The sequence below is a fragment of the Ostrea edulis genome, chromosome 6, assembly GCF_947568905.1.
Source record: "Ostrea edulis chromosome 6, xbOstEdul1.1, whole genome shotgun sequence".
Taxonomy (NCBI): Eukaryota; Metazoa; Mollusca; class Bivalvia; order Ostreida; family Ostreidae; genus Ostrea; species Ostrea edulis.
Genome location: NC_079169.1, coordinates 42,716,997 through 42,736,074, shown reverse-complemented (window position 1 = coordinate 42,736,074; position 19,078 = coordinate 42,716,997). Strand labels below are relative to the sequence as shown.

The window sequence follows — 19,078 nt, the reverse complement described above, 5'->3', positions numbered from 1 at the left end:
TCAGGATTTTGGGTTGTATCTATATATTGTTACAGGCTGGGAAATACTTCTGTGTAAGTAATAGATGAATGAAAAATTGAGTTATCTGTAAACATTAAAGTTTGTTTAAAACTAAATGATAATCTGTTTAACTGCATCAAATAATCTATGTACAATAGTCTGTTATATAAGTAAATATTCCACCTGTACCATATGATAAATTCTTGGGCCAAGAGTTTATCACTATCATAATGGAATTATGTCGCCCCTCTTCCAGTGGGAGATATACATGTATTAATATTGTTTTTGTTCTTTCCGTCAGTCTGTCTGTCACAAAATCTTAATATGAATGCTAAAATTTTCCTCCTGTATGACCATCAAAAAGACTTGAAACTTTGTACAATGCTTCATTGGTATTTGTAGATGCGTATATTTTCGGGACATGAGGATCCATCATTTTCCTGAAAGTTATAATGGATCTAAGAGGGGTGGAAAATGTAAAATAGCTCCTATATGGCTTATCATATAGACTTGAAACTTTGTACAATGCTTCATTGCCATTTGCAGATGTGCATATTGTTGGGACAGAAGGATCCAATTGTTATCCTTAAAATATATATTGGGTGGCGGGTGTAAAATAACTCATGAACTCTTCTCATATATGGCTTATAAGATAGCCTTGAAATTTTGTTCAATATACTTCATTAATTTATCATTTAATAATGTTCACATTGTTCTGACCAAGGATCTAATATTTTCCTGATTAATAGCTAATGTAAATGGAATCATGTATATGTAATGCGAATTTTTAATGATCAGTTGCCATGATTTAAATAATTTAACATATATAATGTAAACTGAATCTTAAATGAACCATTCTTTCATCTTATTTTAAAGTTGGCACTCTTATAAAAGAATAAAGATTGATAAGAACAGATTTGTTTCAATTTGATCATGTTGGTTAAAAGGTTGTTTTTTTTAAGCCAAAAAAAAAAAATTAAGGAAAGGAATAATGTGTACCGGCCCAATTTTATTCAACATCACCTACTTTCTATGCCCCCCTTTGAAAAAGAGGAGGCATATTGTTTTGCACTAGTCGTGGTCTGTAGACCAAGTCTTATCCGTTCAATATCTAAAGAATTGTTTGCTTGACAGTTATCAAGCATGGTACAGTGGTTGCCCTTAGAGAGTTAATGACCCCTATTGATTTTCAGGTCACAAGGTCAAGGGTCAGTCTCTCGATCTGTAGAGCCAAGTCTTGTCTGCTCAATATCTAAAGAAGCCTTTGATTGACAGTACCAAACTTGGTACAGTGGTTGCCCCTAGAAAGTAGATGACCCCTACTGATTTTCAGGTCACCCTATGCCAAAGATCAAGCATCAAACTAGACATAGTAAGATATTGTCTGTTCAATATATTGAGAACCATTTCCTTGACAAACATCAAACTTGGTACACTAGTGCCCCTTAAAGAGTAGATGACCATCATTGGTTTTCAAATCACCAGGTCAAAGGTCATGATTCAAATTATTGTTTATTTGGAAATGTCTGCTCAGTGTCTTGAGAGATCAAACTTAATATTATGGTTGCCCCTGACTAGTAGATAACCCATATTTTTCTCTCTCACTACAGACATTCCTGATGAAGAGTTGATCCTTTTTCAATATTGCTACACAGGAGGCATATAAGTTTGTAAATCATTTCTTGTTGAAACTAATATGTTGATTACCCAGAGACTTCTACTTGATACAACTCCTTCTCAGATCTATGTGCATTGCTTATCTGACTTTGCAATTCTGGAGTTAATCTGACTTAACTCACTATGAGTTAAGTCCTAGCTGTTATTGAAATGAACAGAACAAGTATTTGTTGTTCAGGCAAAGAAACATAACTCACGCAATCAATTGAATTGTACGGGTTTTGACACTATCCCCCCAAATACCTATTATGACACTTTCCCCTTTCTAATCCCTGTGTGTATATAGTGCTAGTCCTTTTTGAGTTCCATGTCAGCAAAAACAAATATTGACTGATTGATTGAAAATATTGAATGAATTATTGATTGATTGACCGAAACATGGATGGATTATTGATGCTACAATATAACTATCCAAAAATTATTTTTAAAAAAAATAATGTGTATTTTATTGTATTCAACGTGTCTCCAAGCAACAAAAGAGCTTACAACTGCCTGTTTTTGGCCACCAGATTGAGTCTCTGTCATTTCAATATTTTGTTATTCTTCTCAGAAATTACAATTTTCACCAAAATAACCATGGGATATGGTGTGTGTGTGTGTGTGTGTGCATGTGTTCAATAGTTGTGAATTTCATGGCCCTTATGGGGTCATAGGGGTACATGTACATAAAGAATATAACTTTTTAATTTTATACGCCCATCATCAGACGGGAAGTATTATGTTATGGAGCTGTCTGTGCACAAGGTTGCAAGTAGTAGTTTTAAAATGTGTCAATGTCCTTTTCTGAAGATTATTTGATTATGTACTGCCTATTTACAAATTAAATCATTCTAGTTTAAACTTTAAAAAATTTCTCTGCCAATGATATTTGCAGATTTTAAATCTGCATTCAATATTCAGCACTCCTGACATATGATCTCTTTGTTCTGGAAATGTCCAGATTCAAGACTTAAAAGTCACGGATCGAAGAAAAAACAGGCATATTTTATTTATTGAACAATTATCAAAATTTATTTCTTCTGTAAGATTTACTTCAGAACATATTATAATGTTTTAAGTTGCCATTTTTAGCTCACCTGAGCTGAAAGCTTGTGAGCTTTTCTGATCACCCATTGTCCGTGACTAAATTTTTCACATTTTCAACTTCTTCTCAAGAACCACCGGACCAATTTCAACCAAAGATGGCAAAAAGCATCTTAGGTGAAGGGCTTTCAAGATTGTTCAAATGAAGGGCCATGCCCCCTTTCAAAGGGGGAGATAATCACAAAATTGCAAAAATAGGGTGGGGTCATTTTAAAATCTTCTCAAGAGCCACTGGGCCAGAAGAGATGAAATTTACATGAAAGCTTCCTGATATAGTGCAGATTCAAGTTTGTTAAAACCATGACCCCCAGGGGTAGGATGGGGTCACAATAGGGGATCAAAGTTTTACATGCAAATATATAGGGGAAATCTTTAAAAAAAGAAAAGAAAATCAAATTAAAAGTAAGTATAACTTTTGACATGACAGTTAAACAGCTAGGTGCAAAACACATGTATAATACATGTATGTAAATTGTTAAATAAATGTCAGGGTTAAACATCCTCGACAGGTAGATTCAAGCTAGCTACATACCGGAAATAAACGTTCACATCAAATTGTTGTGGAGAAGTTAATAAAAAACTAAGGAGGTATAAAGATCAATTCATTTCTGATTTTATTTTTGTCATGCCTGTAAGAATACTTAACAACATTTCCATTTTGTCTTTGTTCACAAATTTGATTTTCAAATTTTTTCATTTTCATTTTTGTTTTTGTTTTTAGTCTTTGATTAGCTAGCTATTGCTGATTCAGTACAATGTAGTTGGGAAATACATGATAATTAAATAACGAAAAATGACAAAATAACCTTATTTCTTTTTTCATATAGATTTTACTTGTTGACCTTTCAATTTACTGCTGTATTATCATATAGTATAAGTTTAGTATGTTTTGATTGGTCAACCACAAAGAACAAGGTACGATTGTATACATGAAAAGGCCCAAAAAATTTCTCTCTATAAAATGTGTCTGGAATTAACCTTAATCAGCATTTTAAGAAAGTAAAATATATGCCAGGTAATTACTATAATGTCCACAAAATCATTATGGTATTCCTAATTGGATGGCATTATGACATCATGAATAAGACATTTCCCACCTTTTTTTCAAAAAAGCCTAAATACTGTCAAATGTCATACATATTATTGCTCAGGAAAAGCTGTGCACATTTGTCGAGCAAAATGAAAATGATATATATTGTGTATGATTTTAAGATGAAAAACATACTTGAATATGAATTTGCTCGATGCATGCACTGTATGTTTTCTGAAAGGAAAACCACATGAATTTGTGGATATTTTCATTGAAAATGGCATTTCTGCAATTTTATGCCAACTTCTAGCTCTCGTCATATGACACAAATCATTTTGCTGATCAGACTGAGCGGATTTTGGGTTAATCCATTCCTTATTTCAATGTCAGGGTTTGAGCTCCAAGGGAAGTCATCGATTTTGGGCCAAATGACTTTAGAAACTGTACCTACTTCTGTAGACAAATTGATGATGTTCAAGGAATATAAAAAGGAGAGAGAAAAACATTAAGAATGTTTTATTGAATTTTCAGTCGGTTGTTAAATGCTAATTTGCATGTGATTGCTATGTATTTAGCACACAACTGACAGGCCTCCAATGATATTTGCACAGAGTTATGATAGCGAAAGTGGTGACTGGTGACCTCAGAACTTACACTGGAGAAAAGGGCTGATTCTTGTATTGCTATTGATTGTGCACACGCCCCAATTTCTGGGATAGAATTCCTGGGAAAAAATTCACGCAATACATATTACTTTATGGTAGATCCTTTATCTTCTTGCTGATAACATTGCATATAAATTTTGATATCTTTGGTGTATAGAATATCTTTTACTTAGATTTCTTTTACTTTGGTGTAATTTTTGAAACATGACCTTTTCAATGGCACTTGGTGAGGAATAGAGGGCTTGCTTTTACCATGGATATTTCATGTTCAACACAGAGTAAATGGAATTATTAGTTGAACTCAATATTCTTCACCTCCAGGTATAAGGCTCACTCCTATATAGTTTGGGATTACAAAGGCAGGCATAGAGGGGGAGGGGCACAACCATGTTCTATGGTCGTGCCCCCCACCCCCCTCAAACTAACGGAAAAATATCAGTTATGCAATTATCATCAAAATTGAACTTAATTGAACCCGGCTGTTTCATATCATTATAGTTGCTTTTCTTGAAGATTATTTTTTTCCTTCATCTTATTTCTTATTTTGCAGTGAAGACTACTGCATGATTAGGTTTTTTATTTAACTGACTTATTAGGTTTTCTTTTTAACTGACTTTTTAATGTGTCCGAATTTTCACAAACATACAGTTGAGTGTGAAGACAATATTGATTTCTGGTTGTGTTTACAGCATTAATTCTGTCATCCAATGTAACTATTATGTTTTGAATGATATTAAATAAGTATCAGACTTCAGTACTGTATGCCATTGAATTGATATTCTCATGATACTTTGGCCATCTCTGCAGGTTTGACATTATTGAAAATTGATAGGCCTACCTTATTCAAGAGCAAACCAGCACCTGCTAGATTAGAGGTTGTTTCAATTTAAGTACCGACAGTAAAAATATCAGTGAACGTCAGAACTTGGCAGTATCAACAACACAAAAACAGTAGACACGCGGTCCGGTACTCTTTCCGTCCAGTAGTGTGAGTACTCTAGGTAAATGTAAAGCCACTTTTACACCTTTTTCACAGGTAACCGTATGTAGTAAAAAAAATCAACTTTTAATCGGAACTTTCAAAACATTGTTATTGATGCCCTCAATTACAGAAATAAATAATAATAAAACACTGAGTACACACATACACAAATTATAACAATAACAACGATAATTGATATAAAAAGAAGTACTCCACAAATTACAAATGATTTGACAATCTACAAAATTACTATAATTTGACAACGAAATCACCTCATTCAAGCAATTAAGAATCGCCCATGGAATATTATAAATTCTGATGATTTGAATAATCAATATTTTATTAGTATTTTGTAAGTATATTATTCATGAATGAAATTTTTCCTCCATGTGACACCATTAAACACACGGACATGACACTCATTAAATTGGCACAGAAATTGCAACTTCAAAGACACCGACTTCTTTAGGCTCATGCTAAAGCGTGGTCCACGGGGTCCCATGTTTTTCAGGAAGTACTACTGGTCTGTGCTGTATGTTGTATAGGTAAGTTTTGGGCTCCAATATTAGAGGCATTAAAGAAAAAACAGATGAGAAATGATCAGATGTTCTAGATTTTTTAACAAGCAAGTAGAATCGGAACCCTCCCCCCTTTCAAAATAACATCCTGGTATTTACATTTTTTGTCGCTCTGATCAACAGCTGTTCTGCGTATATATGTAAATGCATAAACAATCATGTTGCAATTTCATTTCCGGACTCATTGTTTATGGAAATAATTAACTTTTAACTTTGAAGGCCCCAAATGGCAAAAAAATTACCTCTTTTAAAAAAAATTCAACCAAAGGGACCCCCATAACCCCCATCTAGATCCATCACTGAATGACAACTAATAAAATGCATGAAATTTGAGCAGATGCTTATAATCATGATGGGATAGAAGACCCCGAGGTTACTGAGGGTCAATATTGAACAATATTTTTTTCATAACATAAAAATTGTTATCACCCCCTTGTAAAGAAAGGGGAAAGGGAAGTGATGTATTATTACATGTACCGTATTATAAACACCATGTCTGTCCCAATATTTCATTGAAGAATATAGGTTTATTTTGATTAGTTGCATAAGTAAACATGCACATATAATCGGGGGAGGGGTTGGGGGGGTTTGCCCCTTTTTTTTTTAAAAAAAAGAAGTTCATTTTAGTTATTTTAACATGCAAGGTTATTTATTTTGACATTCAAAGTTAGATACATTGGGTGACACCCCCCCCCCCCCCCCCCCCCCCATTTCATGTAGAAGAGTGTACATGTATGTTTGAACCACAGGGTTTTGACACAAGCTGAGCAAACTCGTATATATAGTATAATAACTATTATATCTCAGTTTGTGTCAAAACCCAGTGGTTTGAACTGATGAATTGAATCCAATACGCAACTTCCGAGATATCAGCTCTTCTGTGATGGAGGTACGTTCAGTGTTCTGTTGAACTCTTGAGTGGGTACAAGATGTATACATATACTATAGACTAGCTATGTAAATACAGATAAAAGTAATGAAAGTGTAGATTTTGTGTATATCAGCCGTTGGTATAAATTAAACTGACCATATCAAGTACAATATTTGTTTGAATTAGGCCATCAAATTAAATATGAAATTATTTTTTATTTCCTCCTCTGCACGAGTGATATTTTAATCAAAGAAAAACAGTGATTATCAATTTTTGTTTGAGCTGATTTATTATTAAATACTAATAAACTTACTAATACTGCGTGTCCCTGCAGTTTGGGTGGTCGCATAATGTCTGATAATCGGCCTTTAGGCAATATATGAAGGCAGTGATAAGCATTTGTACCCAATGCATGTGGACGATAGTATGTTTTGCATCTCACTGTGCGTAAGAGTTCCACAAAGGGAAAGAACTATTGGTCAACTCGGAAATTGCGTATTTGTGTTCATTCAAAGACAACGATGAATGCTCCCGCCTCCTCCTCTCTCTCTCCTCTCCCCCCCCCCCCCCCCCCAAGAATCTTATGAATTACTGTTAATTAGTCCCTTAACGGTTTGTAAAACAGAAGGGTACTATAAGTTTCTTCTGTTTTTCCTTCCCTCTGTCAGTCTGTCCCATTGGTTTTCTATGTCTTGCAGTGTAGTTTCAAAGTGGCAAACTACAGATCAAATTTGAATTTCATAATGTTTGATGAACAGATGCAAAAGAAATTAATTTTCATATTGTTACGTTATTCATCAGGATCATGTTCAGATGGGAAGGCTATAAAAGTAGTACATCTGAACAGAGGCAGTTGATGAAACTCGGTCGCTAATTGTGTAGATAACCACTTCATTAATTTAACATTTCAAGTTCATTAATCACAAAAGGAACCTATCAATGGAAATAAATATATCAAATCTGTCAATCACATGAGTTTTTTTTTGCTGTAGTCTCTGAGTGAAGTCTGATCAGTCGGCAGTACTCAATTTACTGCTTTCCTGTAATCCGACTAAAATTGCGGGTATTCGAAATCGGCCTTCATACAGTTGATAGCAAGTAGTATTATGAACAAGGTTCAGAAGTCCTTTATAAGTAATCAAAATGCAGAAATGAATGTTATACGGGTGTGTTGTTTTGTGTTCTATTTGCACAATTATTTCCCCCACATGTTTTTTTCAAATATTCGGTACTATTTGAATTGCATCAAAACTAGGCCAACCATGACGCAGTACCAAATTCTCTTGGTTGTTTTTATAATAATGGTTATTACACCCAAATTTACTTAGTGACATTTAGGATACATGCTACATGTTTATTGATTGATTGATTAATTGTATATTGTTTAACGTCCCTCTCTAGAATATTTCATTCATATGGAAACGTCACCACTCCCGGTGAAGGGCTGCAAAATTTCGGCCAATGCTTGGCGCTTATGGCCTTTGAGCAGGGAGGGATCTTTATCGTGCCACACCTGCTGTGACACAGGACCTCGTTTTTTGCGGTCTCATCTGAAGGACCGCCCCATTTAGTCGCCTTCTACGACAAACAAGGGGTACTGAGGACCCACGGGATCTACATGTTTATGAATTGAATTATAAATAATAGAATTCTGAATAAGACTATTTCATCCCTGTTGAAAACTACATGTGTCAACTGTATAAACATCGAAACATCAAATTTATTTAATGGGTCAGAATTACCCTTGATAATACAGCAGCAGAATTTACAAACAAAAGCAATCAAACAATAGGATTTATTTACAAATAGTAATTGAGAAAAGATTGTAACAATAGCAAACTACTAGCTTACGGTAGTTGAACAATAGATATCAAAATCCATACTGAATCTATACACACACAAAATAGTTAATTCCAAAATCCTAGTTCCCAGTTTTAATCCAAAAAGTGCTTGTCTAACCAGAGCTTTTTTTATCATAAAAATCCACAGTATATTTATGATAAGAATGAATTTTCTAGTACAATCTTGAAAGACAATGATTCAACCATTACATCATCTTTCTACTAAAACAAAGTAAACATGAGCTCTAGAACAATCTAGGGCACAGGTCTTAATGAAGTGCAAGTAGTACACAACAAGAAATATACATCCAACTTTAGAACAATCTAGGTCACAGGTGTCAATTGAGTGCAAGTAGTACACAACACTATATATAATGCTTGTTAGTACAAATATATCTGTATTATAATCATTGGATGGAAATGTCACATTTGTCTCAGCATGATATTTTCTTTAGGAGCACTCTTAACATGACAAGGGGTAGTATTACAAGCTTGTGGTAGGTCACTTGAGTCACTCGGATATGATATCCATTTTTGTCTGTTAATTGTTGTATGTAAACTTTTCACATTTTCAACTTCTTCTCCAGAACCACTTGACCAATTTGAACCAAACTTGCCACAAAGTATCATTGGGTGACGGGGATTCAAGTTTGAACAAATGAAGGATAATGCCCTCATCCAAGGGGAGATAATCAAGAAAATGCAAAAAATAGGGTGGGGTCGTTTAGAAATCTAATCTTCTTCTCAAGAATCACTGGGCCAGAAAAGGTGAAAATTACATTGAAGTTTCTTGATAAAGTGTAGATTCAAGTTTGTCCAAATCATAGCCCTTGCGGATAGCGTGGGGTCTGAAAAGAGAATAAAAATTTTCCATGGTGATATAGAGGAAAAATCTTTAAAAATCTCCTATTCAACAACAACTGGGTCATGATTACTCATTAATATCCAAGCATTCCCAGGTAGTGCAGATTCAAATTTGTTCAAATTGTGATCCCCGGGGGTAGAATGGGGCTACAGTAGGGGATCATAGTTTTACATTAGAACATATGGGGAAAATCTTCAAAAATCAATATGGTCATTTCTACATGGGGAAATATTGCTGTCTAGCTTGACCACATCTGGGCATTAAAATGAAATACAGAACTTAATACATGTATGCAAACAATGACTTGTAGAAGTATTATTATAAAATGCCTTCAATTTATTTCCCTGACTGTTCCCAGTCAAAAAAATTAAAGTGCCACAGTGAGAGTTGTCACTGACAGTGACTCTGAACTTGGTAGAGGTTATAAGAGATATTAGATATTTAAAAAAATAAATAGGTGCATGAACACATAAAAGTTGTTTGTGTTTATTTTTTTTGGTTATAATAATTCAAACAAGTTATAAATAGGTCACATGGGCAATACTATGCCAGTGTTTGTGCAAATACTGTGTAAACATGGTTATATGATGAGATATTTTGACTAGAATTTCAATTTAATGCAATTCAAATTGCATATATATCAGTTTTGTTAGTCATGTAATTTTAAAAGTACATTTACATCTTATTACATGATATTATACTTGTAACAATTAAGCCTTTGTTTCTAAGGTTTAAAGTCTCTGGTGTATAACAACAAACAAGGTTGAGAGGACTCAGTATAAGCAATATACAGGATTAATTATTATATAATATCTTTGAATACTTTTTTCTTACCTGTTTGTGTAAAGGACAAGTAAGAAATATTTTTCATCTTCAACATTGGTCTTGTAATGGTAACAAAATCTGTTTTCTCTAGGAATGATAAGATTACAATATTTACCTGTTTCTATATTATTCTTGATTGCATAGGTTCTTGTGAATTGGAAGACACATGGTTGGATTTCTAGTTTCTTGTCATCATAGTTGAATAATGTACTATGAAAGTTTTTCATATTGAGCATTATTAATATGTTCTAACTCTTCAAAGATTTTTAGGTCACCTGAGTAAATTGGTCTGCATCCGTCGTGCATCATGTGTTAACAATTGGAACATTTTTAACTTCTTCTTGATAACTACCATTCCAATTCTTTTCAAATTTGGTATGAAGCATTAATGGGACAAGTGGGACCTATATTATAAATTTCAGGACTCCTGCACCCCTTGGGCCTGAGCAAAAACTGCCAAAAATTGACCAGTTTTCAAAAATCTTCTTTACAACCTCACATGTGTAAAAAACACTATCATGCATAGTGATGTAGAGCAGGAAGTCCTCTACCAAAATTGCAAATTTCATGATCCCCAGGGTAGGGCCCTAAGGGTTCTGACCCCAGGGTGGGGCCAATATTGGTACATATAGCGTTTATGTGTAAAATATCAAATAACATCTTCTTTAGTGCTATTGATACAAAACTAAAACTGAATGGATATTTAGAAAGAGCTGGTACTTTACCAAAATTGTAAATTTGATGATACCAGGGGTAGGGGTTTTGGTATCAGGGTGGGGCCAAAATGGTCAGTTAAAATTATTTTAGATGTTTTTCTCTGTATTTTGTTAGTTGTGAAGTATGTAAGAGAATAATTCCAGTGCATTGTATGTAGTCATTTACACGAGTTTAAAATATGTTTTAAAAGAATAAATGAAAACGATTGATATTTTGTACAATCATCTAAAAACAAGTTAGGCGCCCCAAAAACTAATATTTTGGAATGACCAGGTATTTTTCAGTGTATGTAGGGTTTTTGTAAATGCACATTTAAATACATTTTTTTTAAAAATCTTAAATTCTTGAAATTATTTATTTTGTAATCTATTTTCATTAAAATCGTTCTCCAATGAGCTGCTGAACGTCCATATTTAATGTGTAGCTAAACTAGATTGCACTTACTAATTATAAGATGTAAACCGACTACACCGGGTCTAGGACTATGCCGGATGTACGACTACACTAGGTGTACAACTACACCTGGTCTAGGACTACACCAGGTGTACAACTACGCCTGGTCTAGGACTACACTAGGTGTACAACTACACCGGGTCTAGGACTACGCCGGGTGTACGACTACGCCTGGTCTAGGACTACGCCGGGTGTACGACTACACTAGGTGTACAACTACACCGGGTCTAGGACTACACCAGGTGTACGACTACGCCTGGTCTAGGACTACGCCGGATGTACGACTGCACTAGGTGTACGACTACACCGGCTGTAGGACTAAGCCGGGTGTACGACTACGCCAGGTGTAGACAAATCAAGCGCACTCACTGTACTTAATGTTATGAGTTCATCTTTTAAAAAAAATTTAATGCAGTATCATTCAATTTAAAATTGAGGATCACAATATTTTATTATTTATAAATGCAAGTTCAATTATTTTCCATCTTTCAAATTTTTGTAAATTTACGAGTTGATAGGAACTGGGAGTACAAGTATTTGTTGTAATAAAGTCAGTTCTTATTCCCAAGGTGCAAGTGTGTATTTTGTGATAAGACCAGAATAGAATGCATATACTGTAGACCTAGGTGCATGTGCTTTAGATAGCTTCTATATAATAATTTTCTTGCTGTTTATCCGGGTCTTTGTCCAACTGCTTTTTGGAAAAGTATATGGACAACAGTGACTGGTTTTTTAATGTCCTTGTGCCGACCAACAATTACCCACATCTTTTTCCTCGCATCTTCCTTCGAAAAATTTTAAAAACTCAATCTACATTCCATCTTCTGACAGCCAGTACAACCGTAAGCAGCACAAAACACCCTAATGCATTGCTATATCTACAAACCATTAACATGATTGGATTTTTTGTCGATTAAATATAATCCATTTATGAAATTGCTAACAACTGTTTTCAAACCATCCTCTTGCTCAAGGTTGCACATGATGTCACTCCTAATGGCGTGTAAAATATCAAAAGTAAATACAGTCAACTCTCGATAAACCGCCACCTTTTGTTCGTATGAAATTATGGCATTATAACGAATTTGGCGATGAATTGAATTACCGCCATCTTGAAGAAATAGAGTTACTGTTCTTTTATATGTAAGAGTTATCTTTTGTCCTTACTTGCATAAACCACATAAACAATGATTTGCAATATCCTGATGGGTACATTTTGGATGATGTTCTTGGTACGTAATGATTTGCTTTTTTTCATCGAAATTTAACAGGACCCTCTTTCGTGGCGAAACCATAGCTAAATTGAAATGTGTTTCTATGATGTATAAACAACTTGACTACAGTTCATCTCTGACCAGTAATTTTCTTGTTTATTCAATACAGCAATTACTGGGATCCTTCTGTCCAGGTGTACGCCGGAGATCGATAATGACCAATTTACTGCTTCACTGACCACGTGCACCTATGGCGGTTTATCGAGATAATTAACACGGTGAAATATACTTTTGTAATGAAAACACTGTGGCAAACGGTGATAGCGAATTTGGCGTTTTAACGAGAGTTTTAAGTAACAGGAAAAATGTTCCTAGAAAAATGCGGCGTTATAACGAAAATGGCGATGAATTGAGTGGCGATAATTCGAGAGTTACCTGTATGCATATTGCAAGATTTGAATTTTGTTGCTTTCAAACTCAAAATCTATGCAAAATATTTCATTTAAAACACATGTAAAGTAATTTTAGGCATGCAAAGATTGAATTTTGCTAAAAAAGTAACGTGATGTGTCCTTTAAGGCCCATGGACCTCTTGTTTAAAATGAATTACAGCACTCTGTGAATTATTTCAAACTTGGCTAATGTGCAGAAATATTGAATTAAAGTGATTAAAGCATTAATTTCATTAATGTGTTTGAAATCATTACATACTAAATCTTTGGGTAGGTTGATAGGATTAGGGCCTACAGAGGTTAACTTCATAACTATTGTTACAGTAGGCCTAATTGTCTAAGGCAAACAAAATATGGTTTCTGGAATTTTTTGTGTTAAATAGGATACTTTTATTGAATGTTTTCATCAACTATATAGAGACATAAATGGAGAAGTAAGTGTTATTCAGATCAAATCTTAACTTTGTGTAAGAGATTGCATAAGTGTGTGTTAAACTGTTTCTCATTCTGTTGAGAGTTTTTAACGAGGTTTAAATCCTGTTGTTTTTCAACTAAGAAGTAATTGCATAAATTAATTAATATTAATTTATTATATGGGAAACGCCATCAATAATTCAAGCTGACATGAAATATTGTTAATTTGCAATTTCTGTGTGTCAAATATGATATTATTAAAAAGTTCCCCAAACGGGACTATAATATACTATTATAGTTTGCACTCCATCTGTCTGTCCGTCTGTCACAAATTAGCCTTCCAGACTTTTTCTCATCTTGCTTTAAGTTAGGAAGCTGAAATGTGATTTACTAAATTAATGTATGTTTACAGATTAAGTGTAAGTTTCATCACAGTTGACTTACATTGCTGATATAATAATTTGGATTTTGTGCTGAATGTAGTGTTCTGGAAAATGCTTTAGCTGAGTAAACTGAAATTTGATACGTGGTTATCTAATGAGTAGATACGTCTGATTAGATTTCACTATCGTCATAGTTGAATGATTCTAAAGGAAATTTGAAGGTTGACAGAACTTGTGTAATTTTGGACTCTGTTCAGTTTTATTGTGTGAGATTCACATAACTTACTGAAAAAAATATTAAAATTTGTATTTAAGATTGTAAGATTTGTTGCATTTATTCATCTTTAAGAGATTTAAATTATGATATTGTTAAAAAATTAATTTTCGCCCTCTTGTCCAAAAATATCTTATATTATTAACTCAACTGAGCTGAAAGCTCAAGAGAGCTTTTCTGATCACCTGTTGTCCATCATCTGTCCATCTGTCTGTAAACTTTTCACATTTTCATCTTCTCCAGAACCACTGGGCCAATTTTAACCAAACTTGGCAAAAAGCGTCCTTGGGTGAAGGGGATTCAAGTTTGTTCAATTGAAGGGTAAAAAAAAAAACCAATGCAAAAATAGAGTGAGATCATTTAAAAATAATCTTATCAATTAAAAACCACTGGGCTAGAAAAGCTGAAATTTCCTAGCTGACATAGCATAGTGCAGATTCAAGTTTGTTAAAATCATGACCCCTGGGGGATAGGATGGGGTCACAATAGGGGATCAAAGTTTTACATGCAAATATATAGGGAAAATCTTTAAAAATCTTCTGAAGAACCACTGCCCCTAGAAAAATTTACATTTACATGAAAGCTTCCTGACATAGTGGAGAATCAAGTTTGTTAAAATCATGACCCCTGGGGGATAGGATGGGGTCACAATAGGGGATCAAAGTTTTACATGCAAATATATAGGGAAAATCTTTAAAAATCTTCTTCTCAAGAACCACTGCCCCCCAGAAAAATTTACATTTACATGAAAGCTTTCTTACTTAGTGCAGATTCAAGTTTGCTAAAATCATGGTCCTGGGGGTAGGATGGGGTCACAATAGGAGATCAAAGTTTTACATGCAAATATGTAGGAAAAATCTTTAAAAATCTTCTGAAGAACCACTGCCCCTAGAAAAATTTACATTTACATGAAAGCTTCCTGACATAGTGGAGAATCAAGTTTGTTAAAATCATGACCACTGGGGTTATGTTGGCGCCACAATAGGGGATCAAAGTTACACATGCAATTATATAGGGAATATCTTTTAAAATCTTCTCAAGAACTATAAGAATGGAAATTTACCTGAAAGCTTCCTGATATAGAGTAGATTAAAATTTGTTTACTGTAGAATCATTTAAATTCGTGGGGGCCAATTTTCGTGGATTGCTGCATTTTTACGGGTTCGTGGGGACGTAATTTCGTGGATTTATATATTTGTAAGAAAGATAACTCTGGAATGTAATTATGATTCTTTATTCGTTGAGGATGTAAATTCGTGGGTGAGGGGTACCCACGAATTCCACAAAAATTGAGCCACCATGAATTCTAATGATTCCACAGTAGATCATGGCCCCCGGGGGTAGGGTGAGGCCACAATAAGGGATCATGAAAGTTTTACTTGCAGATATATAGAAAAATCTTCTCCAAAACCACTTGGCCAATTTCAATCAAACTTGGAACAAATCATCCTTGGATTAATTGAATATTATTTAACATCCCTTTTTGGAATATTTCACTTATATTGAGATGTCACCATTGTCAATGAAGGGCTGCAAGATTTTGGCATTTGCTCAGCGCTTATGGCCTTTGAGCAGGGAGGGATTTGTATCTTGCCATACATACTGTGACACGGACCTCAGTTTTTACAGTCTTATCCGAAGGACCGCCCCATTTAGTCGCCTAATACAACAAGCAAGGGGTACTGAGGATCTATTCTAACCCAGATCCCCATGGGATTTTGTTCAAATGAAGGGCCATGCCCCTTCAAAGGGGAGATAATCACAAAAAGGCAAAATTAGGGTGGGGTCATTTAAAAATCATCTCAAGAACCAATGAACCAGAAAAGCTGAAATTTACATGGAAGCTTCCTGACATAGTGGGGAATCAAGTTTGTTAAAATTGTGACCCCCTGGGGGTAGGTTGGGGACACAATATAGGGGATGAAAGTTGACATGAGAATGTAGAGGGAAAATCTTTTAAAATCTTCTCACGGGCCATAAGAGTGGAAATTTAAATGAAAGCTTCCCGATATAGAGTAGGTTCAAGTTTGTTCAGATCATGGCCTCCGGTTGTAGGGTGGGGCCACATTATGGAATCGAAGTTTTACATGCTAATATATATAGGAAAATCTTCTCCAGAACCATTGGGTCTTTTTCAACCAAATTTGATACAAATCATCCTTAGGTGAAGAGGATTCAAGTTTGTTCAAATGAAGAGCCATGCCCCTTCAAAGGGGAGATAATCACCAAAAAAATGCAAAAATAGGGTTGGGTTATTTTAAAATCAACCACTGGGCTAGAAAAGCTGAAATTTACATGAAAGCTTTTTGACAAAATGGAGATTCAAAATTGTAAAAATCATGACACCTGGAGGTAGGGTGGGGCCTCAAAAGGGGATCAGAGTTTTACATGCAAGTGTATAGGGAACCAAACTTAGCACAAAGCATCCTTAGATGAAATTTGTTAATATGAAAGGCCATACCTGCATCTACAAGGGCATATGATAATTAATCCATTTGTAGTCAAGCTTGATAATTAATGAATTTTAATCGTTACCTTCTTAACCAAGCTGCTTATATAATGATAGTTTTGCTCAATCTTGTTTATTGCTAGGAACTACTGGTGAAGTGAGCGATGTGGCCCATGGGCCTATTGTTTAGTGTAGATTCAATTGGTTCAAACCATGGCCAGTATGGGTTCATGATGAAATGATATTCAAATAAATATGGGATTACTTTGTCAGCTGACATAAGAAATCCAAAAATTTCCTCTAGGAATCTTTCCAATAGCAACAAATTCATTACAATTTAAAATCGTATCCAAGCATCTTCAGACATGTTGTCCAGTGGCAGGTCATGGCTTATTGGACCATTACTTTCGAGTCACATTTCTGTATATTTATATTACAAATCGCATTTTCCTCTATGAACGGATTATGAACTAGTTTAAAGCATGCGACTGAGAGCTGTGTAATGATTTGAAAAAAATACAACATGTTTTACAAAGATCTTATGAAGTCACACCTTGGATTAAGATTGTGAACTTCATTGGATTATCATCCCATCTTGTGATCTCCTAGCTCCAAAATACAGTACACTGTGCAAGGCAGGGTAAGATGACGTGTGACGTCATGTCTACATGTATGTTTTGACATACGTCACAGTACCACTGCAACATGGGCAGATCTTAGGAGTTTGCTTTATGCAACAAAATATTTTATGACTTATAGAAGCAATGTAAAGAAATGGTGATTTAGTAAATGAATATAGATATAAGAACTGAACAGCACTTTTGAGCTGTTCATGGTCAATATAAACGGATTTGGATTTGAGGCAAATTCTCAAATCCAAATCCGTTCATATTACTCAAAAGTGCTGTTCAATTCTTAGATAAGAGCAATTTTTTCTACCATTGTAGTTTTTTACTTTAATTCTAGGAGGAGATGAAACAGTATGGAAGGAAGAAATTCGAAAACGTATGGAAGATGAACTCAATGCTCGAGTGCGTGAAGCCTTAGAAACACCTCCATTAGAAAGAGCTGAGCGTCAGCGCCTGTCCAGTCAACAACAACAAAGTGCTCGTAGCAGTCTTGATAAACTCAACTCGCATCTCCTGTTTGAACTCAATGACAAAAATCATGCCTATTTGAAGGCTAGGAAGTGGCGAGCTCTACAGGCAAAGAAGCAGATGCAAAACTTAATGAGGATGAACTACACACTGACGCCAGCTCCCACCAGCACCATTGATGTTATCTTCAAAGACAAACTCTCAAAATCCAATCAGGATGAATTCCCAGGAGTGTTTGGTCTTCAGACATTTTCTGAGGGAATCAAAGACCGTAACAGTTTAGAAAAATATCCATCTTTAAAGCAAATTCACAGACAGTTTTACACCAAAGAAGGCTTTTTAGCTGCCTTGAATTCAGGACACTTTCCAGATGGGTCAAAATTTGACTGTAATGAAAATGGTGCATATAAAGACAGATTTGGTGTGATTCGAGACCAGCATGGTCCTTTCTGGCCAGGAGAATGGGGCCCCCTGTTTCCAACACCCAGATTTCAGTGGTTTACAGATATCCTTGAAGAACCGCTATTTACCTCTGCTCACAGTAAGTTCATTACAAAGTTTCTACCATATTCATAAAAGCAGTAACATTGCTGAGTAGATTCTAATTTTTGATGGATTTTTAAGGCTTGTTTGTATGAATGCTGAACTACTTTAATCTTTTGAGTTCGGATTATTTTAAGATAAAAGGGTAAGTAGGAAAGAACAAATTACCATGATTACAATCAGAGGTTGAATTGAGAAGGATCTCAATCAGAAAGTAAGTAGTTTCAATTCTCCATTATCTATATGTTGCATGGTCGTGTATAGCATATGTCAATCATCCCAGTACACATTTGAGATCTTGGTTGTGTGAACTCGCTGTATAATTTTCCATTAATACATGCACTATTGTAGGTACCGTATATTTTTCATAGCCTCCCAGCAAAAAAAAAAAAGGTTGGGAGGATATATAGGAAGGTTGCTCTACTGTCGGGACATGAGGATCCAATTATTTTCTTAGAAGTTACATGTGGATCTAAGAGGGGTCGAAAATGTAAAATAGCTTGTGAAACTTCTCCTATATGGCTTATCCAATAGACTTGAAACTTTGTACTACAATACTTCGTTGCATATTGTCGGACGTGAGGATCCAATTCTTTTCTTAAAAGTTTAGTAGATCTAAGAGAGGTGGAGGATATGAAATAGCTTGTGAACACTTCTCCTCCTAT

The 19,078-nt window shown here is 34.8% G+C and overlaps 1 protein-coding gene across 26 annotated transcripts in view; it reads left to right on the top strand.

Annotated features, from left to right (window-relative positions):
* LOC125648400 (cytosolic carboxypeptidase 2-like) overlaps nucleotides 1-19,078 on the top strand; it is a 145,030-nt gene that overhangs the window by 51,377 nt on the left and 74,575 nt on the right. For all 26 annotated transcript variants that reach the window (XM_056139623.1, XM_056139613.1, XM_056139626.1 and 23 more), the window contains exon 4: nucleotides 17,740-18,411. In XM_056139623.1, the coding sequence (XP_055995598.1) occupies nucleotides 17,740-18,411 (672 nt within the window). The remainder of the gene's footprint in view (nucleotides 1-17,739; nucleotides 18,412-19,078) is intronic.